The sequence below is a fragment of the Ixodes scapularis genome, unplaced genomic scaffold (assembly GCF_016920785.2).
Source record: "Ixodes scapularis isolate PalLabHiFi unplaced genomic scaffold, ASM1692078v2 PGA_scaffold2__306_contigs__length_199485367, whole genome shotgun sequence".
Classification (NCBI taxonomy): domain Eukaryota; kingdom Metazoa; phylum Arthropoda; class Arachnida; order Ixodida; family Ixodidae; genus Ixodes; species Ixodes scapularis.
This window is the reverse complement of record NW_024609857.1, coordinates 196,124,662-196,150,919: the sequence shown is the minus strand read 5'-3', so window position 1 is coordinate 196,150,919 and position 26,258 is coordinate 196,124,662. Positions and strand designations below refer to the sequence as shown.

Below are 26,258 nucleotides of genomic sequence, written 5' to 3'. Positions count from 1 at the left end.
GCCGGAGTGCTGTGTGCGATAGGAAGAGGTGGCACGCTGCTTGTAGGAATGCTTTGGCATTCCTACACATTGTTTAGTAAGCTAAGTTCCGCGTGTTATTGCGTGCCGGAGGTGGGGGGGCTGCTAGAGGACGACCAAGTAAAGAACACTCTTTGTCTGGGCTCGAGAAGGAATGGTTGTGTTCTTGTCCCTGTGCTAACACAACATGGTGGCAGCAACTGTTTAAGGACGTTAGCCCTGAGAGGACTTCAGTAAGAAGTGTACCAGGACGACGACTGCGAACTGATGACAACAGAAGCCGGCAGTTCTCAAGAACCTGATGTTCGGATCGCCATGGCGGCTCCACTCTTCGCATGCCATCCACCGGAAGAGTTAGACTTTTCCAAGTCAGAGGACTGGCCCTAGTGGATTGAGAGGTTCGAGCGCTTTCGAGTGGTGAGTGGACTCCAAGCAAAAAGCGGTTCCGAACAGGTCAGTTCCTTAGTCTACTGCATGGGAGACAAGAGCGAGGATATTCTTCTCTCGCTGAAGCTGACAGAGGCGCAAATGCAGCAGTACGACGCAGTACGAAATGCGTTCGAAGAGCATTTCATTGTTCGAAAGAATGTAATTTACGACAGGGCCAAGTTTCATTCGCGAGTGCAAGAGTCGTTGGAGTCAGTAGAAGACTTCATAACAGCACTTCATGGATTGGCCAAGTACTGCCGGTTCGACAACCTACACGACGAAATGATCATGGACCGCATCGTAGTGGGCGTTCGAGACAGGAAGTTGTCCGAGCGAATGGAGCTCGACGCGAAGCTGACATCAGAAAAAGCAACCACAATGGCACATCAGTCAGAGACTGTGAAGAAGCAGCAAGCTGATCTTCACCTAGAAGACAGTCTCAATCGAGTGTCCGCGGCGCCATTACCGACGCCCAAGGTGAATGCGAGAAGGTCTTCCAAAGAGGCTGCTAAGGAAACGTGTCAGTTGTGTGGCCGGAGTTCTCATTCACGAAATAGATGTCCCGCTAAACAAGCAACCTGCAACAAGTGCAAGAAAATAGGACATTTTGCAAAAGTTTGCCGCAGCTCCATGATAGTCAGAGAAGTCAAAGCCAAAGTGCCCGCCTTTCTTGGAGTCATAGAATCAGCCGAGGAAGACGCATAGAGGCTTGTACTGACAGTCCAGGCAGCTCCAGTGTCTTTCAAGATAGACACAGGAGCAGACATCACTGCGATTCCAGAAAGAATCTACAGACAGTACCTCAGTGCATTGCCTCTGGCTGAAGCCAAAAGAGTAGTAAAGGGCCCAGCCGAACAAAGTTGAGCGTACTGGGTGTACCGAGAGCAGATATTCGCCATAGAGAAAAGCGCCTATCCGCTGATGTCTATGTCCTAGAAGAGCTAGACGAACCACTTTTGTCGAGAGGCCACTCTGTGGAGTTGGGACTTGTACAGAGACTCAGTGCGGTAGTCGACACGAAAAACGGGATAGTCGATCCAAAGGGCGAGTTTCCGGAACTTTTTCAAGGCCTTGGCTGCGTGAAGCAGCCTTACAAGATTAAGTTACGCAAGGATGCAGTTCCTTTGTCTCTGAGCACTCCACGAAGAATCCCGATTCCCTTAATGGAAAAGATCAAGGAAGAGCTCGACAGTATGATCACCCTGGGTGTAATCGAAAGTGTGGACGAGCCCACAGACTGGTGCTCAGCAATGGTAGTCGTGACAAAGTCCAACGGAAGCTACAGAATTTGCGTTGACTTCACAGAGCTGAACAAGTATGTGGATTGAGAAAGACATCCGCTTCCAGTGACGGACCACGTACTGGGACAACTTGGGAATGCGAAGTTCTTCTCAAAAATTGATGCAAATTCTGGATTCTGGCAGTTTGAGCTTGCTCAAGAGTCCCAGATTCTGACCACCTTCATCACACCATTTGGACGCTTTAAGTTTAAGCGACTTCCGTTCGGTATTACATCTGCTCCAGAGTTCTTCCAGAAGAAGATGAGCCAGCTTCTGAGCGGAATCAAAGGACAAGTTTGCAACATGGACGACATCCTTGTGTACGGATCCACAAGAGCAGAACACGACAGAAACCTGCGAGACGTCCTCTCTCGACTCAGGCAAGCAGGAATTACCCTGAACGAAACTAAATGTCGGTTCACAGAAACTCAGGTAAAGTTTCTTGGGCATATCATCGACCAAGAAGGAGTTTGTCCAGATCAAGAGAAGGTAGAAGCCATCGTGAACATGAAAGCTCCCACCTGTATCACGGAGCTGAAGAGCTTTCTTGGAACGGTTAATTACCTCGAGAAATTTTCTCCCAGTTTGGCCCAAGAGTCACACCCGCTGGTCGCGTTACTGAGTTCCAAAAACCAATGGGCCTGGAACCACAAACAACAGAGGGCTTTTGAAAAGCTAAAGTTGATTTTGACATCAGACCCGATACTCGTTTTGTTTGACCCAAGAAAATCAACCATGTTGTCGACAGACGCCTCTTCTTTTGGAATTGGCGCAGTATTGCGCCAGAAGCAAGAGAACGGGATCTACAGGCCAGTGGCGTACGCGTCGAGAACACTCAGCGAAACAGAAAGGCGATACGCCCAGATCGAAAAGGAAGGACTGGTGGTGGTCTGGGGGTGCAAAAAGTTTCGAGACTTGATAACCGGGATGAAAATCCAGACCGAGACGGACCACAAACCGCTGGTTCCTATGTTTTCGTCCAAGAGCTTGGAAGACATCACGCCAAGACTGCAGCGAATGAAACTCTGGATGATGAGGTTTTCTCATGATATCACACACGTTCCCGGAGAAGACCTAGTGGTGGCTGACTTCCTCTCCAGAAATCCTCTGGAGCAGACACCGGACAAGGAGATGGAGGACGAGATGTCAGCATATGTGTGAGGTCTCACTGCAAATCTACCAGCAATGGACGAAAAGTTGAAAGAAATCCAAGCTAACCAGAAAATTGACGCAACATGTCGCAACACACTTCAGTGGAGAGGCCAGCCAAGAAAGCGTTAGACCAGCAGTGCAGTGCCTATTGGCAGCACAGAAGTGACATTGCAGTGGAAGACGGCCTTCTAATGAGGGGGCCGAGGATAATCATTCCTAAGGCAATGAGAAATCAAGTCTTGAACAACATTCACCAGGGTCACCAAGGTATCGTTAAATGCAGAGCCCGTGAATCGGTGTGGTGGCCAGGCTTGTCTAAGCAGATAGAAGAACGAGTAAAAGGGTGCACACAGTGCATTCATGAAACAATCAACCGCCGAGAGCCTTTGATACCAACTCCGTTTCCTGAACGGCCTTGGCAGCAAGTAGGCGTAGATCTTTTCTACCTAAAAAACAAGTGGTACTTGCTACTGACGGATTATTGCTCCAGATACCCCGATGTTGCTCCCTTGGCCAGCTTGTCAGCCGTTTCTGTCGTCGGCCACATGAAGTCTATCTTCGCAAGCCATAACCCAACCAGAAACCGTATACAGCGACAACGGACCACAGTTCCAAAGATAAATTGGATCCGAGTTCTTCAAGTTCTCGAAAGAAGGGGGTCAGAAACCTCTAGCCCAATGTTTCCACAAAGCAACGGTTTTGTGGAAGCTGCAGTGAAGATCATCAAGAGGAGCTGGAAGAAAACGGATGATGCGTGCCGTGTATTACAGTCATACCGTGCTACCCCCCTTGCAAACAGGTTTAGCCCAGCTGAACTTCTAATGGGCCGAAGAATTCCAACATCTGTCCCAATTGTTCCTTCTTTGTTAAAACCTGTTACTCCCGACCCTCAGAAGCTACAGAAGTGGGAGGAAGGAAACAAGGAGAAACAGAAACGTAACTTTGACACGAGACATGCCGCACGTCCGTTGAAACCTCTGCAGAGCGGACAACGCGTCTGGACAATTGACCAGAGGACAAGCGGAATGGTGCAGTCTCAAGCAGGTCCACTTCACTCCTACCAGGTGAAAACGGACCGTGGGATTGTAAGGCGCAACAGATTCCATCTGGTACCGTCGACTCCAACCTCTTCTGGGGTTCCGGCTACCAGTGACAGGGTGCAGCCTCTACCAGAGCTGCCAGCAGCTCCTAGTGGGCCACAAGGTCTGACTGTCACCAGAAGTGGACGGACAGTGAAGTCGGTGAATAGATTGAACTTGTAATACTATCCGACCAAAAGGGGGAGGTGTTCAGTAAGCTAAGTTAGTTATCGCGTGCCGGAGGTTGGGGGGCTGCTAGAGGACGACCAAGTAAAGAACACTCTTGGTCTGGGCTCGAGAAGGAATGGTTGTGTTCTTGTCCCTATGCTAACACAACACACATATGCAATCGTGTCTCTGCCAAATGTTTTATTATCCATTTTTTGTTTATTAACTTTTTCAATTTCTCACAGTATTTTGGCTTTGCATTTTTTACATTTATTTTATCTTATTTTATTTCTACTTTATTATCCTATTTTTGTTTTATTTATTTTATTTGTTTATTTTTATCTATTTGATGATTATTATTATTAAAAGTATTATTTTCATCTAAAACCTTCCCCTGTCCCTGGCACTTTTGCTTTTAAATCAAAACATTGGCCAATCCACGTCTGCAAACTTGTAGCTCAGTGACTCTAGCATCTGAATACCACCACACCGACCCGGGTTCAAGCTCTGTCGGGGCTCAAACTTTTAACTTTATATAACCTTAATGCCTGTACTGTTCCCAGCGTGTCACTCGTTCACGACGCTCACTATGATGCTTGTTTGTGACGGTTTTTTGTAGAAAATGTTGAGTGAAGCAAATTCTATGTTAAAAAATAATTTCAACTCGCAGCACGCGTCACTTGGGAAGTTTCTTGGCCCAGTCTGGGCTCGGAGTTTGCCGGGCCACTCGCAATTTCTTTGTTCTACCACACAAGCGAGAGAATCCTGCTGAGAGTGCGAAAGAAGTCCATAATAATCCGGAGGCTCTAGACGGTGAGACGGACTCTGCCCTGCAGGTGCACATCCTGGAGGGAGGGCTTTCCCTGCACGGCAGACTGGCCCCTCCGGAGGTGCTTCCCCTGCAGCGGCGCCTGGTGGACCGCTTTGTGATCATGAAGCAGTCGGTGCGCGAGGCCGCCTCTCCCGGGCCGAGCTCCAGGGGCTCCCCGGGGGCAGAGAGCAGGAGGCCGTCCATCCTCAGGTGGGTGGGGCTTCTTCCGGCCATTGCGGAGAAGGAAATGGAGGAAACTCGCACCGAAGGCCCCTTTAGATGCTCTCTGATGACCCGTAATCCGCATCTCTTAACAATACCGACATCTTTATAGGAACCCCAAATTGTTCAACTCAAAGACACCACGGTTAGGGAGAGAGAAGCTACGTAGCTGGCAGGTTTGCCCCTTCCTCGTGCGAAAGGGTGCTTTAGCGTCGAGGTACCAAATCGCCGAGCTCTGGCGTCGTGTCTGAGACGTAGCAACGAGTAAACTGTTTTGTTGACTGACAACTACCGGACGAGCTGCGGCAAACAAAGAAGTTGCTTATCGAAGAAAGTGGAATCTGCTGGGGCGAAGCTTGGTCGTACACGCGATTGCTTCTCACTTTTTCGCATCTGCCCTGTCGTGCGCGAAGTGTTGCGTTTTGGTCGACTCAGTCACCGTATAAAAGCAAACCACATAATGTCCCAATTTGCCCTTTCTGGAAGCGTTCCCTTTCTCGAGGGTTTCTGTCCCCTCGCAAGCAAAAGTCTGCTTTGCATGTCTGCCTTCACCTTGACCCTCGAGGTCTTTGGAGGCAAAAAATTCCTAAGACCCCATTCGTTTGAAAAATGCGATGCTTACCTCTACAGCTGTTGCTTTCCTGAATCTACCAGGTTTCTAATTTTGCGGATGAATGTTTGAGCTATAAATCAACTTATAATGTCTTTGCAGGCTGAATGTGCATTCAAGTCGACTCTGAAACACTGTTTTCACAAAACACAATTTTTGGACTCGTTCAAAATTTTCACCGGAGATATCTTAGCATCTAAGGCAGATAGAAACATGTAGCTAAATGTGTGAAGCATGCAATGTTGGGAGGAGATTATGAATATAGGTCTAAGAAATTTTTTAATTTATCTTTTGTTCTAATGCTTGTTAGCCACAGATTGAGCACTGAACTTCAATGTGGGATAAAATCACTACCAATGGGTTAATCTTTAAAGTGCTTCCAACATTGTATTCTCTACACTTTGTAGTATCTAGCCGTGTTATTATGTTGAGTAGTTTTTTCCCTATTGCTCCTACAAACAAAGGCAGGTGAGTTTTACTTCTCTTGAGGACAATTCTACTGACTGAGAAAATGACTACCGTAATATCCCGAGTCATGGCCCACCCCACTTTTTGGGCCAATATTGATTACCAAAATAACGCAGAGGGATTGCCCACTCCTACAAATACCCCAACGCGGGCTCCGTGATCCGCAAACATTCATCCTACCTGAATGACGTGGTTGCGAACCTTACGGTTGGAGGACATCCCTGACAAAGTAAAACGAAGGAGAGAAAGACACTTCTCTTTGTTTACGCATTTCCTCTGCGAGCGACCCCGAAGTTGTAGTGTATCCGTGCGAAAAGAAAACTTGGGAGATAACAAAATAAAAGTGTGTCTTGCCTACAAAAAATTCAACACCGAAAAAAAAAAAAAAAAAAAGGTTGGGAAGGTTACACAAGCACTTACCCATTCAGGGATCGTGAGGTCAGCGAACACCCCATATCCTGGAACCGCTGAGTGTAAGGTCCAAGTCCATCTCCACCGAAATAAGGTTGCCGCGGACCCTTGCGGCATGTTGCGACCACGGTTTTGCTATGCTTAAAGGGGCACTCAGGTGGTTTTTGAGTTTGTGTTTAAATGATGACAGCTGAATTTAGACGCCCTAGTATCCCTAAAAACCAAAAAGTATAGTCATACGGTGATTATTTTTAATAAAAGTGTAATTGAAGGCCGCCAAACCTCGGATCCAGCCGAAAACGAAACCATTCTCATTGGTCCTCGCACGCTTATCAAAAAGATCTCGGGCCAACGGTGTTGGACAACGTTCCGTCGCGCAGTGATCCCGAAATAGTTGCATCGGCCGAACCTCTTTGTCATTCGAGCTTCGATCATGGCGGAGTTCTCTACGCTCGAGGACCTGACGCCGTTAGAGGTTGAAGTTCTTCGGCGGACAGCCGACCTGGGGATGATTTCCTATGACGCCACTCCGACGTGCGATGTGGACGATAGCAGCGCTTCGGAGTCATGTTCGAGTTCCGAGGACGAGGAAACGCAGACCTTTTCGGGCGTTCTTCGATTTGCGGTTGGGGCAAGTCGTAACCAGACCAACGTTTGACATTGCAGCGTTACCTCTGGTACGTGATGTCAAACGATGTCGCCGCGTTGACTTTCGTCTCGGGAGGACGGGGGTAAGGCTGGTTCAGACATGTGCAACGAGCGCGTACCTACGACTGCGTGCGTTGCAACCGGAGCGACCGGAACGACCGCTCTGCAAACACTACAAGCGCAGCGGGTCGTCAGCACAGCGACCGCTTCTATACACCAGCGTCAGCTGTTTCAGCGGCCCCTCTAAAAAGGGGACGCACTGCTACTCAATGCCATAACAGAATATAGACAGACAATTTTCTATAACCTAAAGCTTTATTATTATTTTTTCTTGATAGGCTTGCAGGGTACAGTGGGTGAAAAAAAAATGAAATAAAAAGATGCAGTCCGCCGTCTTGGACGATCACGACTCTAATACAGTACACTGCAGTAGTACAAATATCGCCACACACATTTTCTACGATTATAAAAGACAATGTAATCTTAGCAGCGATATAGCAACGTAGAAATATGATTTCGTGATCAGGTAGACGTTGCGAGCGTTCAGGATTGCTAACCCTAATCACTTTTCTCCGGTGATGAAAATGCATAAAAAGTTGCATCCTTTATACGGTACGTGCCAGTAATACCTTGAACTTGAGTACACGCATGAAATGCGCCGAATAAGAAATCCGGGCGATGTTCGAGGACACAAATGCTAAGAAAGCATCACTGTAGTCGAAGTAAACAAACACGACGGCACGGGCGTTTCTGCTGTCTTGAGAGTGCCGCCACAACATTGCCGCACGCGTGGGTGGATCTTCCCTTTTAGTACGTGCTGGGTTATCAAAGCAACACACGACGAAAATTCACAGTCAAGGATAGCGCTTTTACGCGGAACGATGAGCTTTCGCTACGCCGTCCACGCCGACGATCACCACCGACGCCATGTTTGCAGATAGGAGCCGGCCGGCCCGCGACCGGCACGACCGGCCTGCAACGCGCAGTGATACGTGCGCTTCCGCTCATCCTTGGGGAACGGGAAATTCACCCCCCCGCAGAGGAAGGCAAGGAGAAAACGTAGTCCTTTGTTTGTGAGACGATAATTGCCGTATTGCGTATTCTAAACTAGAAATATTTTACGTCTTGCGAAATTATCATGCGCAACATATTTAAATGAACTGAAAATTGTTTTTTTAGCGAAACTTTACAAAGACCGCCAAAATTTTCAAACATACGATGATTTTATTGGTCCTCGCAAGTACAGCAAAGAGTCCGCACATATTTTATTCCTGCGTGATTAATAGGCGGTTCTGCCTTCTAAAACTGAAGATACTCATTCACTGACACTTCCTTAACGCCATCACACCAAAAAGCGGCTTCTCCAAAAACCGCTTGAGTGCCCCTTTAATGGAGGAAGTGGGTTCTCAAAATTTATTTTTTGTTTATTGTCCTATCTCAACGATTTTTGGCACAGGCATGCAGTTTATTGCGCTGATGTCATAACTGCTATCAGATTTCAGATATCTCGATTTTGTGAGAAGTTATTAAGAAAATAAAATGTTAATTAGCTAATTTCAGGAAAAGTTTTTAAAAACAACCTTATTAAAATTTTAATGAAAAAAAGGTATCAATTGCTTCCTAAAGAAATACCATACAAGCTAAAGCTATTTTTATTTCTATAGCACCGTACAATCATGTAAAAAATTAAAGTGAACAGAAGACATACAAGCTATAGCAATGGCTAATAATGAACCGCCAGTTCTATGTACCAAAAAGTATCATAATAAAAATAGCTTTAGCTTGCAGTCTAGTTCATTCCAAAAAAAATAGTACCAAGTTTATAAAAATCGGTTGAGCGCAAGTGAATCAAAAAGCCTTCCTGGCCGGAGAATATACTAAAAAAACAAAGCTGAGGAAATAGACTTTGAAGTTTGGGTACGCAAAAGTAACAACATTGAAAGATGGGTGGAATGCCCTTGGTTTGAATTTCATACTAAGAGAGAGACACGGGTAGGGAAAACAGCCCGATCTGCAACAATTGGTTAGCCCTAAGAAGGGCTTTTTTAGGGGGTGTCTTCAAAACACCAGTTTGTGAATGGGCGATGGGCGTGCCCGACTCTCAGAGAAGTCCAGGACTATAATCCTGGTCTGTGCCTTGTGGAGAGTCTCTTCTTCATGCTGTCAGAGAACTCTTTGTTGTGCAGCCTCCGACTGTCCTTCTCGGTGCCTGACGAGGGCAGCCATGTAGCCCAGGCTGCTAGCCACGTTTGTCTTCCTCACTCCCTGGTTGAAGACGCTCACAGCTTCAGCAACAGCCCTCTGTGCCTGCCTTGTGGAGAGTCTCTTCTTCATGCTGTCAGAGAACTCTTTGTTGTGCAGCCTCCGACTGTCCTTCTCGGTGCCTGACGAGGGCAGCCATGTAGCCCAGGCTGCTAGCCACGTTTGTCTTCCTCACTCTCTGGTTGAAGACGCTCACAGCTTCAGCAACAGCCCTCTGTGCCTGCCTTGTGGAGAGTCTCTTCTTCATGCTGTCAGAGAACTCTTTGTTGTGCAGCCTCCGACTGTCCTTCTCGGTGCCTGACGAGGGCAGCCATGTAGCCCAGGCTGCTAGCCACGTTTGTCTTCCTCACTCCCTGGTTGAAGACGCTCACAGCTTCAGCAACAGCCCTCTGTGCCTGCCTTGTGGAGAGTCTCTTCTTCATGCTGTCAGAGAACTCTTTGTTGTGCAGCCTCCGACTGTCCTTCTCGGTGCCTGACGAGGGCAGCCATGTAGCCCAGGCTGCTAGCCACGTTTGTCTTCCTCACTCCCTGGTTGAAGACGCTCACAGCTTCAGCAACAGCCCTCTGTACCTGCCTTGTGGAGAGTCTCTTCTTCATGCTGTCAGAGGACTCTTTGTTGTGCAGCCTCCGACTGTCCTTCTCGGTGCCTGACGAGGGCAGCCATGTAGCCCAGGCTGCTAGCCACGTTTGTCTTCCTCACTCCCTGGTTGAAGACGCTCACAGCTTCAGCAACAGCCCTCTGTGCCTGCCTTGTGGAGAGTCTCTTCTTCATGCTGTCAGAGAACTCTTTGTTGTGCAGCCTCCGACTGTCCTTCTCGGTGCCTGACGAGGGCAGCCATGTAGCCCAGGCTGCTAGCCACGTTTGTCTTCCTCACTCCCTGGTTGAAGACGCTCACAGCTTCAGCAACAGCCCTCTGTACATTGTTCTTCGAGACCTGCGCCCAGATGACGGAGTGCAGGCTTTCACTCGGGTTCTGCGTCTTGCCATCACTGCACCGCTGGAGCAAGTCCTTGTCGCCTGGCAAACACTGGTTCCTGTGCTTCTTGAACAAAGCCTGGGAGGGCGTTCTTGTGGCCACGGGGTTGCTCGTTGTTGGCAACTGCTCTGTTGTAAAAACATCATGAGCTGACTCCCTCAGGGCAGAGGTCGTGGTCGGGAGACTCGTCGGTGGACGACATGTGGCGAAGGATGGCTTGTACAGCTTTCTCCATCGCAGGTACGTCGTGGCTGTGGCTCCGAAGGGCATAACCATGGTAGTTGGTTATCTTTTTTATCCTGTCTTGTGTCAGCCTGCCCTTTCCTCCGAGCACCTCGCCTTGAGCCTTCTTTTTGTCAACAAGCGTCCGCATGGCTGATCCCATCCACTTGTGGACATGGTTGAGGCAGTCCTTCTTTTCAATATCCACGAACCCGTAGACAGCTTCATCTGTCAGAGCATGATGCGTCCTGCTGTCTCCGTCAGAGAGGACCATTGTGTAGCGCAGACCATGCTTCTCAAAGGACCTTTTGAACATGATGAGTGCTACCTCCACCTCCATTCGCCCCGACTTGCAGTCTATGTTCTTTTTGCAGTCTGGCTTGTGCTCAGCCAACCACGCACTGTAGCTTTCCTCTTCGGGCTTTGGGCCAAGTGAACATCCCAAGCAGAGGTTGCAGAGGACGATGTGGTCGATCGCCAGGCCGGTGTATGGCTCCGCGATGCAGCCCACACCAATGGGAGACGTGCGACCTTGCGTCTTCCAGGTGCCATCATACATGACATGACGTCAATGTTGTTCGGAAGGTTCAGAAAGTCTGCATAGAGGGTCCTCACAGCTTCAACACTTCTGCTTCACAAGCTGCTGCTGACAGCTCACAGGCTTGCATCACTGTCGGCAAGTGGTGCTGGAACGTCTTATGGTGAAGACCTTTGTGAGAAACGTTCAAAGCCGCACAGAAGTCGGAGAGCGCAGTGGACCCTTTTCCAATGGACTGGATCCCTTTCACAGTTCTCATGTTGAGCTCAAATGGCATAATCCGTGCCCCCCCTGAGTTCTGGGCGACGAAAAATGCTTCTCGCAGAAGCCGCACGACGGTCACGTCAGCACCAATTTCACAGCCAGCCCGTACTCTTTCTCCTTGGCTTTCTCGAGCGTAGGCGCGGCCAATCCGCACTGCCCACATTGGTGCTCACGAAGAACATGTTCAGCACGTTCAAATCGACGATCACGAACGGCGTGCCGGAATCTGTCTCTTCATCCTCGACAGAGACATTGAGGAGGTCAACTTCCGTTGCGTGGCAGACTTCGCGGCCAAATCCTCCTTCAACTCGTCAGCCCGCGCCGCACGTTGGGCAGTTTCGCTTTCCGTGTAGAAATGCGAGTCGAGTCGTGACGAACCAGGGCCGACGCCGTCGTCTCCTTCATTGCTCACATCAGGGGTGGGCATCTCGGAAGACGATGTAGCTGCTGGCAGCTAAACTTGCCGCATGTCCGTCTCAAGCAACGCGGCTGGCGATGCGAGCGAAGTCCTCTTGTTCCACGCCCGACGCTTCCGCTTGCCGTACGCACGCTGCGTTGAACGCTTCACGCTAGGCATCGCGATCGCTACCGATGTCTACTAAATGCGTCGAGCTAAACGAAGCAGGCGGACGTCGAAAATCAACGTGCTTGAAGCCAAAACGCAACCGCTAGCAGACGACAAACAACGATCTCAACTGCGTTGCTCGACTGCTCTCGGCTTCTTCCGCGCCGCGAGGAAGGAGAGGAGGGAGAGGAGAATGAGATATTTCAGGAGAAGAGGCATGCGCTTCGGCCAATAGCGACAGCGCTCGCTGCGGCCCGTGCTCCTTAGCCAATCGCTAGCTCAGTTTCTTTCTCCGGGGAAACGCGGTATTCTGTGCTTTCCCCGGGTGGACACCACTTTTAATGGCGCCAAAAATGTAGACAAAGAAGCAAGCTTTCGAACGAGACCAAAATGGCCGCGAACGGGCATGCGCCGGCGAAGCGCAGAGGGCGCACATTTCGACGTCAATTTCCTCTTTCGGGAAGATTTTGGGTGCGTTCCGCGCGACGTAATTATCGTTTTTTTTTATACTTTGAGTTTGAATTGCGCTATAATATTTCGGAGATGTGCCTGGATATGTAAGGCACCCAAATACGGTATTTTTGAAAAATGAACTTTTTTGCGATTTTTTGCATTTTTAGGACCCGCGTCCCCCCTAAGACGAAGCCAACGGGTAAATAAAGCTTTGCTGGAACGCCGCACGTAGACGTTTGTAGAGTGTCCCATTTCGAGCTCCCTGTCCGAGCTGCCATCCATGCCATGCAGCAATGCCGCCTGAGCCCGTGTTGATGGCACGCCCTGCGTGGACGCACGCATGTATGCACCAAACAAGAAAGTTGCACAAGAGCTTGCGATTGCCAAGGCGACTAATGTCCAAGCATTTGCCAGCGGGATCACCGGCTTTCCCGCCTCCCCAGCATCGCTGTTCGTCGCTCCTTTCGTCTGCCCACTCGCACCTTGGTTGGTTTTTCTATTTTCTTGTGGACTTATTTTTTTGCTACTGAGGAGAGAACATAGCGGTGTTAGAAACATGCTTTCACGAAACAAACGTCTGCGCTGTATGCCGATCGGTGGTGTTCGTAGTGCGTATGCAAGCTATGGACTTTGCAATAGTAAAACATTTTTACGAGTACTTTGTGCATGAAACAATGAAAACAATTCGAGTTTTGGGTTTAATGTATCTCTTGTGCAGCTGCGCTAGATATGCACAAAGGTGTTTTTTTGTTTTTTCTTTATTTATTTTTTACTTTTTTGTGCTCACTCATTGAGACGTGGCCCACCCCACTTTTTCAATGAATTTCAGGGGGTGGGCGATGACTCGGTATATTCCGGTAGATATTTCAAGTCAGCCCAAAAAGTTGAATAAGCTTGTGCAGTTTCATTGGGTTTCGTCATATAAAATAAGAAAACAAAGCTCCAAGATCCCCTTAAAAGCAGCAAAGAGTGTCCAGAGCAGGCGTCTTTTTCCACGGGAGGGCCAAACTGTGTGTCAGACATCATGATCTGGGCCATTAGTAAAAGCGCCATTGTGGCCAAGTCTCGATTAAATCTTTTTTTAAGAGGAGGGAAGTGAAACGGATAGTGCAAGCTTTTTACGAACAGAGCCCACATGATCGGTCCTACCACTGAGTGTCTGGACAGCCAGCTGTTTAGGGGAAGTGGAATGACGATGCACTAAAATCAAGGCCAACACATCGCATCAACTGCTTTGGCTGGCAGTTTCTGCTAACAGCTGGGAACACAGATGCAACAAACTCTAAATTAATGCAGATATACCTATGGGAGTCCAGCAAGGCCGGCATTCAGAGACATCAAGAAAGTTCTATGGTACCCAAAGGAAAATAGCAGAAAATAGTGTTTGTAAAAATGTGTAAAAAGGTTAATAGGAGCGACAGTCCCAGACGGTGCAATGTAAAGCGTGCCAAAAAGTCCGTAGAATGTGAAGAACAAAAGGTCCATTCAATTCCACTAATCTGCACCAGTCAGTACATTGTACTGTCAGGTTTCAACGTCTCTTAAACTCTTGCTCTAAGACACCCGTAAATCATGGCTGCTCATTCCAACCGCCAGAACCAACTGCCCACGAGCTACCACTTCTTTCTCCTCAACCCGGTGGCTCGGCTGTGCGTGGCACAGCCGAGCCACCGGCCTCGTCGGCCAACTCGACGAGGCCGGGTTGGTCTCGTCGGCCAACCTGATACCTTACAGTACAAACTCGGAGATGCGCTAACCATCGACTCGGAGAACACAACTTGGAAGCATCAAAGGCTTCAAATGAGTCGTATCACCCAATTGTCGTTCACAGCCGCACGTGCGATGACTGTACTCCTTATTTCTCTGATACTTGAATGCTGGGCGGGCACAACAACAGATTTGGGAGAGAAATCATTGAATCATTGGCCATGGGGACTGTAAACAACAACATTTCTGCACCTTCTTTATCATTGACAAAGACAGAGGTCGAATTCCTAATACCAGAGATGACTAGATAACTGACACCTCGTTGTGACGCTAGAGCTTTGTAAACTTTTATATTTATAGTACATTTCCCTTTGGGACTGTAAACAACAATATTTCTGCACCTCATTATCATTGACAATGAAAAAGGTTGAATTCTAAGTAATCAGAGATAACTAAAGCAGTGATACCTTGTCGCGACGCCAGCGCTTTTTAAACTTTTATATTTTCGGTAAATTCCCTTTCCTATAAAACAATTATCTCCTTTCCCTCTTCGAGAACGTTGAAGCCTTTGGGGGGCGGTTTTATCGTTGTGCCATTCTATGTTGTTGCTAAATGAAAGATGTCCTGTTCCCGTCCTCGTTTTCGCTGTTTGATACTTTCAAGTTTTGTATCTATTAACCAACACGCTCATTTTCAATTGTAGCATCTTTTGTTTCTTTTTACCTTGTCAGAAGTCTGGTGAGATTACCTTTTTAGGGCAATAGCTGTTATGGAGTGGATCTCCATTGTTGTTGTGGTTGTAGTAGTTGGCATAAAAGGGCGTCCGTTGCAATCTGGCCAACTGCTTGCAAAAAGATTGCCTGCCGCTTTCTCAATTGAAGCTGTGTTGCGTGTAAAGCGGGTGCATTACCACAGAGCTGCACCATTGGCAAGCCGTTTTATGGTTTTTGTTTAGCAAACGTGAGTCTCGAGTAGTGCCCGCTGCCACAGTTGCTGCAACGTTGCAATAGAAAATTCTTGGTCATTCTTCTGAATTCTGGAGGATCTCTAGACATCCTCTAGAATTGGCAATGGGTGTCGTTCCCTCTCGAGGGCTCGGTTGATGGCTTGTAGGTCGATGCACAGTCGTCCTTTGTCGCAACAACCATGTGGCTAACCCACTGAGTAGGCAACCTTGGCAACGATTGGCTTGTCACTAAGTTCCTTGAGCACTTGTTGTAGCTTTGGCTCGATGCTCAGAGGTCATGACGTCGACGTCTGGGGCTTTTCAGTCAACTTTCAGGTGTACTTGACCTGCACCCTTGGTCACCTCGTAGGACATCTGAGTAATGTCTTGCCAGTAGATCATGCTGAGACACTGACTTATTCTGGATCGCTGAAACAAGGTCGTACTTTATGCTGATCAGCTGCATTCTTTCGTAAGTCTGTCTTTCCAACTGTGGTGCTAAGTTGCCTGCACCAACAACAAACTTGCTCGGGTATTTCTTTTTTATTGTAGGGTTAGTCAAGTGTTGTCGGCACTTCCCTTTTGGCTCCACCATTGTGTCATTGTACGTTATTAGCTTTGAAGGAGCTTCTTGCAGGGCTGAATTCCTCTTTGGGCAAGCATCCACTTAGAACTTGATGGCTTCATTGTTTTTCCTGTTTCGGAGGGTTACAAAGATCCCTTTGCTGGTGCTTTTCTGAAATCTTCCGAACTGGAGTCATTCGTGACAGTGTGAACAGTGTTCTTCGACTTGTTTCGTCTTGCAAAGTGGTTTTCTCTGCCAGATTTTGAGCAAGTTTTGTCCCCAGGCTGGACACAGTGTCTTCGAATGGGTGAGCTGTCCCACAGTACCTGCGGGTCTTGACTGCTTTTGGCGTGCACTTCTTTGCATTTTGCTTTTACCTTAATGGAGTCGTTTTTGTGCACATTGCCTTCACTCTTAAAGGCCTTCGTCTGTTGTGCCAACATTTCATGAAGGACTCGCGCCACCATGTTGACTGTAGGCTGTTCCGACTTGAAATGCTTCATGCGCTTCACTTGCGATGCTGAAGACTATCTGATTTCTGATCATCTTGGTCTTCGAAGTAGCTATCCTTTGCTTTCAGTTTCAAGTTGCTGAGGAACACAACTCGCCAAGTTGTTGCTTTCGGCAGCGGAAGATGTAACATACGTACAGCTCATTGCGTTTTGGCGCGACACACTCATTAAGCTTTTGGAGAACTCGCGCAAAGTCTTTGTCTGGGTGAGGGACTGCGTGGGTAGGAATGCCAAAATCCAAATGTGGTGTAGATTTCGATCACGGGTGCACCGGTGAATGTAAGTAGCAGAGCTACCTTTCGCTCCGAAGACCTGTTATCTTGGTTCGTAGCAACAATGTACAGGTTGAAATTAGATGGAACAGCGTGGATATACACTCACAGGCACACGAGAAGGAAACAGACTCGCAGCGCTGTTTCCTTCTTGTGTGCCTGTATATCTGCGGTGTTACATCCAAGCATGAATTTCCAACTAGCCCAAGCACCCACATTAACAGGTCAAAATGTTGCTTAAACTATTTCCAGTTCATTTGGAGGTCAGCTACATGCACATTCTCGTTGGCATTTCCATGGGAACTGACAACGTTCCAGTTGTGTTGGCTCACATCTTCTCACCGCTGCTGCTTTTGCATGGCGATTTTGTTTCAAGACCAAAGTGCGCTGTGAACTACTTCAGCTGTGCTACTTCTGACACCATGTTTTATGCGTCCTCGAGACCCATACTGGTCGACCGTACAAGTCGAGCGGGAGACGAGAGAGAACAAGCCGTTTTCTATTGTGCCATCATCGTATGTTGATGATGATGATGATTGCCTTCAAATCAAAACTAACATAAACCGGAACTGACGATATTTACATGTTGTAACAGGGGCTATGGTTAGTGTTGCACACGGATGAGTCGTGACGAATGAACCATGACTCAAGCAGCTTCCTTGGGTCCCAGCGTTCTTCTCGTCCCAGCATCGCCGCACTGTCCAGGTCAGACGTGTGCCGACCCCGTCATCTAGCAGGGGTGGACAAAATCCGTCTTTGATCATGTCGCGTGCGTGGCCCTAGCCACGTCTCTTTTGTCAGTGTCGTTGCGCTCTTCCTTCCTGTCTCACCAACGTACGTTGCATCGCGATCACTGCACTGCACTTTGTATACTACCCCACTCGGGACGTCCGCAGGGGAGCGGTCGTTTGGCTTTGGGAACACATTCGCCAGAGTGTAATGAGGTTTCAACACAGTTTGTACACCCAGCGGACGTAAGGCTCTCCTTACTGCGTCTGATATGCCCCGAACATATGGGATAGACACAATCAATGTGTGCCTTTTTCGTGACGCACTCTCCTTACGCCTCCGCATGCGCTTTTGAGTATTGGCAATAAACATCTTTGGCTAATGGCGTTTCTCTAAAGCATTAACTGCATTTGTTCGTTCCTGCTTCCGGAGGTGCTCGTCTGAGGACACTGCATCACAACAAGACAAAAAGGCTCGAGGTACACCTAAGCACTTCTTACAAGTTGTGAATGCGAAATTATGCACGCTGATCTTCCACTCCCTCCTGTCGTCTGCGGCGTACTCGCGTCTATGGTCAAGCGCGCGCTGTCCTCGGCGTGCTGATCTTGGGCGTGGAGTGGTGGAGCCGCTGCCTTGCAGACAAGCAGCGTCATAGGGTGGTGGTCGTTGAAACTGACACGCAGCGGCCAATGGGAGCCTTGTTTTTTGAAAGTATGACACGTGCCAGCCAGTAGAACCGAAGCCGAAATCCATCACCTTTACTCAGCCCCTTTGGGATCGGGGAAACTAGGTGCCGTTGTCTAGGCATTCATAGCTGGGAGCTGGCTTCACTTGGAGAAAGGATTTAAGGTGCCGTTTGGCAGGGCTTCAAAGGTGATGATTTTGGCTCGCTCTATGGGACAGTTAATGCTTTTGCATTAAAAAGCTCTTGCTACAAACCGTTTGTGTTCCAGTGGGTGGTGGGAATCGTAGGACAAAACATTACCTGTGTCGCAAGGCTTGTGGTACACTGCCGTTTCTATGCTGCCATTGCTATCCCTGCGCATAAGTAGACCCAAAAAGGGCAAAACACCATCTTTCTCTGTCTCATGAGTAAACTGAATGGCGTGGTGAACGCTGTTCAGCGTTGCATAAAAGTCACGCAGGTTCGCCTTTTTCAAAATTACAAATGTGTCGTCCACATACCTACAAAACATTTTAACTGGAAGAGGTAGTGAGCTCAAAACCTATGCTTCAACATGCTCTATAACCAAGTCCGCCACGGAAACAGAAGCAGAACTTCCCGGGCGACACCCTTCAATTTAATGATAAATCACGGGAAAACTGGAGTAGGTTTGGTTCCAGCAAAACCGCAATAAAAGAACAATTTCCTTCACAGGCAAGGGCATACAAACATTTTTGTGTTCCTGTGGGAAACTTGGTAATGGAGCACGTTGAAGCACAGGTTTTGAGCTCACTTCCTTTTCCAGTTAAGATGTATTGCAGGTATTTAGATGACAAATTTGTGATTTAGAAAAAGGTGAATCTGCATGACTTTCACGCGGCGCTGAACAGTGTTCACCATGCTACAGTGTAGACCGCATATATCGTATGTCGCGGGAGTCGCGAAAATCCGCACTATAAGCGGTACCGCGCTATAACCAAAACATCAATTTTTCAGGCCAAAATACATGCCATGAGACAACTTACCTTTGTAAAACAATTTATTTTATGTTAGATGAGAAATAAAGCTTAGTTTGAGGAAAGTCTTTATTTCACCAGACTAGTACACTTGTCTCTCAAGTGTGTCGCACATTTTGAAAGAAATGAGTGACTTTTGCCTGGCGCAGCTTTTTAATGGCGTCGCGGGTTGCGGACGGACGTTGCGAACGTTCAGGATTGCTAACCCTAATCACTTTTCTCCGGCGATGAAAACGCGTGAAAATTTGCGTCCTTTATACGGTACGCGCCAGTAATACCTTTAACTTAAGCACAGGCATGAAATGTTTCAATTAAGAAATCCGGGCGATGTTCGAAAACACAAATGCTTAGAAAGCACCACTGTAGTCGAAGTAAACAAACACGACGACATGGGCGTTTCTGCCGTCTGGAGAGTGCCGCCACGACATCGCCGCACGAATAGGTGGGTCTTCCCTTTTAGTACGTGCTGGGTTATCATAGCGACACACAACGAAAATTCACAGTCAAGGATAGCGCTTTTACGCGGAACAATGAGCTTCCACCACGCCGTCTACGGTCTACGTCGACGATCACAACCGACGCCATGTTCGCGGATAGAAGAAGCCGGCCCGCGACTGGCATGCAACGCGCGCGAACACTTCTCCTCGACTTGTGATTGGTCTGCCGTTGCGGAGGGATGCACGGACGTGAACGACACGTGCATGCATCCCTCCGTTGCTATGGCAACTGAAGCCTCTCTCTTCGCTTCTCCCCGCTTCTTTGAGCAACCGCCTTGCCCCGCGAGTGCCGCTTGCGGCTAGCGTCGTGCGCTGTTATCTAGTGCCTCACAGGGAAGCGTGTGCGTTGTGTGCCGGTTGGTCGGCGCAGTCGTTCGAGAAACCGCACTATAACCGGTATTTCCCTTCGCGCGCCTGCATTTTAAGCGCTATGTAATTACATCGAGTTGTATGGGAGGCGAACCGGTGGTTTAAAAAAGCTGCGTTATACCCGGTCCTGCACTATAAGCGATTACATTGTAAGTGGTCTATACTGTATTAGGTTTACTTATGAGACAGAGAAGGATGGTGTTTTGCCTTTTTTTGGACATACTTGTGCGCCAAGGTAGTAATGGCAGCATAGAAACGGCAGTACAGTACCGCAAGCCTTGAGACACCGGTAATTTTTTGTTTCACAATTCTCACCACTCAACGGAACACAAACAGTCTGTAGGCAGAACTTTTTTTATCTCGTTGTGATGCAGTGTCTCGAACGAGCACCTTCAGAAGTAGGGACTAACAAACAGAGTTAACGCTTTAGAGAAACACCATTATCCAAGGGTGTCCATTGCCGATACTCAGCAGCGCATGCAGAGGGGTAAGGAAAGTGTGTCTCGGGAGAGGAGCACATTGATTGTGTCTATCCCATGTGTTTGGGACGTGTCAGACGGAGTAAGGTTACATCCGCCGGGTGTACAAACTGTGTTTAAACCTCATTACACTCTGGCGAATATGTTCCCAAAGCCAAAGGACCGCACCCATGCAGACATCCAGAGTGGGGTAGTATACAAAGTGCAGTATGGTGATTGCGATGCTACGTTCATTGGCGAGAAGGAAGGAAGGGGGCAACGAGACTGAAGGAACACAGAAGACACATGGCCAAGGCCACGCACACGACACAATCAAAGACGGATTTTGTCGACAACTGCTGGACAACGGGGCACACGTTTGACCTAGACAAAGCAGCGGCGCTGGAACAGTGGTGGGGCCCAAGGAAGCTGCTTGAGTCATGGTTTATTCGTCATGACTCATCCGTGCACAACACAAACTGGCCCCCTGCTAGACATTTACGGGGTTGTTGGCGATTGTCATAATCGATCGCGATTGAACTGGCGCACCGACGACGACGAGCACGACGCGCGTGCACGAGCAGAGAGCGCGTGAAGGGACTTTCGAGCGGCAGCAGGACAAGCGGTCGCTGATGGCCGTCACCGAATAAAACCCAGTTATTATTCGGCGGTGTAGCTGTTGTCGGCACAAACACAACAGCGATAAAGAGTAACTGTTTGACCGCTCGTCTCATTTGTGCCAATATGTACTGGAGATGCTACCTGCATAGGTGGCGAAATGTCTAAATCCTCTTTATCATTTTTGTTTTGTTAAGCCAGAGTAAACATTTTTTATTCATACAACGAAGTTACCTGTATTATGAACGATTTTGCCGGCCCCGCGGACTTCATTATAAAGGTGTTTGATAGGGGTGTGCGAATACTCGAATATATGAATTCTAATCGAATAGCAAGTTCTATATTTACTCGCATAATAAACGCAGCCCCCACAACGGACATCAATATTTTGACTTTCTTTTTCCCTTCCGTAATAAATGCATTTCCAATTTTCGGATCTGCGAGTCTCAAAGTGCGTCCACTTTAGCGAGCCACCAAGCCAGTTTTCTTTTGCCGCCAAGCGGTCGGGTCAAGTCAATTCAGGCCAGGCTGCTCACGTCACAGTGGCTCACGTTACGGCTGTTACGGCACCAAGTGCGTAGTTGCGGTAGGTAGTTACGGAGCATGTACGGAAGTGATCAACCATGAAACCGAGCGTCGCACACACTTGACGAAGCTTGTGTCGAGGAATCGCCAAGCCCCGGACATTCTCCACCTATCGGATGCATTGATGTCAACAAGCAAGCTGTCGTCTGTGGTCCGCTTTCGGACAGTGAAATCGTGAAAGTGGTTAGGCCTAGTTTCACATACTCCGGGTAAACGCGTTTATTTAATCCGCAACAGAATGGCACAACGAGGTGCACGCTCCACTGTAGGCTGAGAGTGTCTGGTAGCCTCTCCTTAAACGAAACTTGATCTGTGCGAGCAGGCTTCGGCGGTCGGCGGTTGGACTTCGTAAGAGTTCTTGTCTCCTTGAATGAAACTTGATCCGTGCGAGCGGGCTTCGGCGGTCGGCGGTTCGACTTCGTACGAGTTCTTGTCTCCTTGAACGAAACTTGATCCGTGCGAGCGGGCTTCGGCGGTCGGCGGTTGGACTTCGTACGAGTTCTTGTCTCCTTGAATGAAACTTGATCCGTGCGAGCGGGCTTCGGCGGTCGGCGGTTGGACTTTGTACGAGTTCTTGTCTCCTTGAACGAAATTTGATCCGTGCGAGCGGGCTTCGGCGGTCGGCGGTTGGACTTCGCACGAGTTCTTGTCTCCTTGAACGGAACTTGATCCGTGCGAGCGGGCTTCGGCGGTCGGCGGTTGGACTTCGTACGAGTTCTTGTCTCCTTGAACGAAACTTGATCCGTGCGAGCGGGCTTCGGAGGTCGGCGGTTGGACTTCGTACGAGTTCTTGTCTCCTTGAACGAAACTTGATCCGTGCGAGCGGGCTTCGGCGGTCGGCGGTTGGACTTCGTACGAGTTCTTGTCTCCTTGAACGAAACTTGATCCGTGCGAGCGGGCTTCGGCGGTCGGCGGTTGGACTTTGTACGAGTTCTTGTCTCCTTGAACGAAACTTGATCCGTGCGAGCGGGCTTCGGTGGTCGGCGGTTGGACTTCGTACGAGTTCTTACGAGGCTCAAAATTCTGACAATCGTCAGAATTTCGAGCGCAGCACAGTTTACCATTGCTCTTGCTGCGAAGGGCCGTCGAGTCAACCACCAGCATGGTGCATACCGGTGTTTGACATCATCATGTGACGTAGGTGTAAGGCATGTATACGCGTAGTCATGGATTGTACGTGAGCATGCAGTCCCTACGAGCTCTTATATGCATAGTCGCAGATTCTACCTGAGCGTGCCTGCCGGATATTAGCCTAAGAACGGTTGTGGTTGTGTTGCTTTTCGTGCTGAGAGCTTCGTAGGGCGCTTTTCCTTCGGCAAAAGGCACCCCTAAAACGCCCTAAAAAGGTTTGCAATTTATAAAGCATGGTTATTGTGGCGCGACCCCGACCAGTCATGGGTGTGCCTCCATCAGTGGAGACGTGCCACAGTACCTTGCCGTGTCATATTGACACCTAATATGACATTTGCACAAAGTGTGTCAATGCAAAAATTTTTCCCAATGTAATTCAAGTTGAAGTTTTATTCGCCTCGAAGACGTTCGTTCGAACGTATTACATGAGGGGGGGGGGGGGGATAGAAAAATACAAACAAATGCAAGATGCAATGGCAATCAAAGAACTAACTAAGGTTAAAAATTAACAACAAGCAAAAACAAAGAACGAACTATACAGGATTCGGAACAAAGTTTACACAAATGAACGCCCCCAAAATGTCTGTCAATTTTTTGGGAAAAAAAGTGTTTATTATGCGAGTGAATACGGTAATGGGGGGGCCCCCCTGTCCGACATTTACAGAGATGTTGGCAATAAATAGTAATCGTTGAGCACTCGTCTAATTTTGGTCAGTATGACTGAGATGCCACCTGCATAGGTGGCGAAATGTCTAAATCCTCTTTGTTGTCATTTTTGTTTTGTTAAGCCAGAGTAAACATTTTTTAATCATACAACAAAGTTTTCTGTATTATGAACGATTTTGCCGGCCCTGCGGACTTCATTATAAAGTTGTTTGATAGGGGTGTACGAATACTCGAGTACATGAATTGTAATCGAATAGCAAGTTCCCGAATAATTCAATTCACAAATCAAATTCCTAGTATTTGGTCACTCAAATATTCAATATATTCGGAGCTGTTAAAAGAGCCGTTTTTTCTCCCGATGTTAGCTCAGTGATGTTAGACAGACCGTACGAGAAACACCTCTTGGTCAAACCATTCCACGAAAATCTTAACGCGCAGGTAGTTAGAAAAAAGAAAAGTAACGAATGCCGCAAACTTGATAACATGCGGATTTAATCACGATCGGGACACAATCTAGCCTTGAATCGCAACCGAAACATCCCGTTTGCGCCACTTCCGGAGAGGAATTGTTGGGTGGCTGGAATTCTACAGCATGCCTGATTCTTTTCACGAGTAAAGCCCCTCGTTTCAAAATGAAGCGCCGATGTAAAACACTTGCCACACACACAGAAATCGGCGACTGCAAGATCACAGAAAGAAAACCACGTTCACCAGACCGATGAAACCAGCTGAGTTCTCGTAGTCCTTCTTTGGAACCGCAAGCTGCAAATTCGAAACGGAAAAATAGCGTACCTAGCTTTGAGAGGGTTTCCAACAGTCCGTTCGCCGTTTGAGATACGAACTGCGAGAAGGTGACGAAAAGACGAATGCAAATGCTACGAATGCTTCAGTCTGGCAGGCATCGTCGCTCTTCCATTTGCTCGCCTTCTTTCCATGCGACAACACAACACGTGCGCACTTACGACCAATCTGCGCAGGAGCAATAACGTTGGCAGGAGCCGTCTCCGTTGTTTTGCTTTCTCCCTCTTTTAGATCTAGGCTCTCTGAAAGCAGGTAGATGGACGGAGGAATGGCTGCATAGCGGCTGTTGGATGGTGACTTCCGACACCTAACCACGTTTTTTTTTCTTGCTTCAGGTTATATTGTTTAAGCCTGTTCACTCAGATTTAATGCCTATCTGTTTATTTATATAAAATAAAATCCCGGGTGCCGTTTTTTGCCCTTAAAATTGAGACCACACATCGCAAAATGCCCCGTTTCTGAGATATATAAACATAAAAAAAGGACATGTTGCGGTGTTAGGTCGTGCTTTTAACGAGAGAAAAAGGAACATGTGACTGTAACTTTGGGTTTTTTTGTGAGACTTAAGGTAAATGGATTAGGTTTGCACCATAAAATTGGATCTTTGGTTCACGTTCATCAGCAGCTGCTTTCCTTTTTTCACCAGAACTTTTTTACGTTTTAGCTTTTGTTCCGTACCAGATGCGTATTTCTGCACCAGGCGCATACTCTGCACATGTAATTATTCTTATTCACTGCACACTTTGAAAAATTCGTACAAATAAGATCGCTAATCAACATTTGATTCAATGTTTGGCTTTTTTTTCTTAATTTGATTCGATAACTACTAATTAGTATTAGCACACCCCTAGTGTTTGACGGTATGTACCAAGCGAAGGATATATGGGGCCTGTACATCTAAGACATTGCTACAACACCACGCACGAATTAGACAGAGTGGCTACTCAGGGGTCTATTTTGGCGAGTGGTCCTACCAGTCTGTTGGCACAAGTTGGGCTTTAAAGTCTTTGGAGGGCAGAAATTTCATCGAGGGGCTGCTGCTTTGTTCACACCGTCCAAACTGAAATGAATCGAGAAAGAGGCGATCAAAGAACCGATTCTCACCTGCTATTGATGTGCGAGAGTGACGCTGCCTGACAAAATGCAACCGCCATTGTCGAAAGAAACTGCTCTTTGCGGTACCAGACGGCACTCGTGGCTATGATCAACATTGGCAGCATATAATCGGATCCGCGATCACGTGGCCGCTTGTTCTGGCTGCGAGTTGAGGGGGCGATTGGTGCTCCTTTTTCTTTAATTTTTAATGGGACTTGTATTGCGTGGGGCGAAAAACGAATGTGTGTTTCAAGGCTCATTAATGTCGGGGATGCGTTTTAAGCGGTATTTGTGCAGAGTACAAAAACTGTTGCATGGCCCCCTGGAGGGGTCGCTGAGCCGGGGTTGCCCTCGCAGCTCTCCACTGCCCCCGGTGCCCCCGGGCAAGAGGCCCGCATCGTGCGAGCCGTGCGGGGGGAGCACCCGTTCTTCCTCGTCTGGCTCGAGCGTCTACGGCCAGCTGCTGCTGCTGCCCGAGGACTCGGACGACTGCATCTACAGCCGCCTCCAGGTGCCCTCTCCCCTTCACACTGACTGATGGCCGCCCTGTGCGCTTTGGCGGGCAACGATAAGGGGGTCACCTCACTTTTATCATTGGGGGCAAGTGGAGCCTCAAGAAGCATAACTACGAGTTTCTCCGCTAAATTTAGTGGGAAAAATGACGTTGTGTGGCTTCGTGTCGTGTGACTCGTACACAAATTCAGTTTCCCCGCTAGATTTAGGAAGAAACTTGACGTCACGTAACCTCGACAAGAAATCAGTTTCCCCTCTAAATTTAGCAGGAGAAATGGCGTCACATAACTTTGTGTCACAGGACCTATACACAAATGGAATTTCTTGAATAGATTAAGCGGGAAAATTGACGTCGCATGACCTGCGCAGGAATTAAGTTTCCCCGCTAGCCTGCATTGTCCATGGCCCGAAGACACAGGCCGACCCAGCGGGGAATGGGCCGAGAAGTCAATGGGCGACTTGGAGGCACAGCTCGAGAAGAAATGCCTGGAGGTTACTAGCACTAAACCAAGAATGTTTCACGTAGCAACACTATTG

General features: G+C 48.2%; 1 protein-coding gene across 2 annotated transcripts in view; it reads left to right on the top strand.

Moving 5' to 3' along the window:
• The window catches only part of LOC8037800 (dedicator of cytokinesis protein 3), a 285,268-nt gene that overhangs the window by 216,941 nt on the left and 42,069 nt on the right, over positions 1-26,258 (top strand). For both annotated transcript variants that reach the window (XM_040208926.2, XM_040208927.1), the window contains 2 exons: positions 4,963-5,147; positions 25,566-25,719. In XM_040208926.2, coding sequence (XP_040064860.1) covers positions 4,963-5,147; positions 25,566-25,719 — 339 coding nt within the window. The remainder of the gene's footprint in view (positions 1-4,962; positions 5,148-25,565; positions 25,720-26,258) is intronic.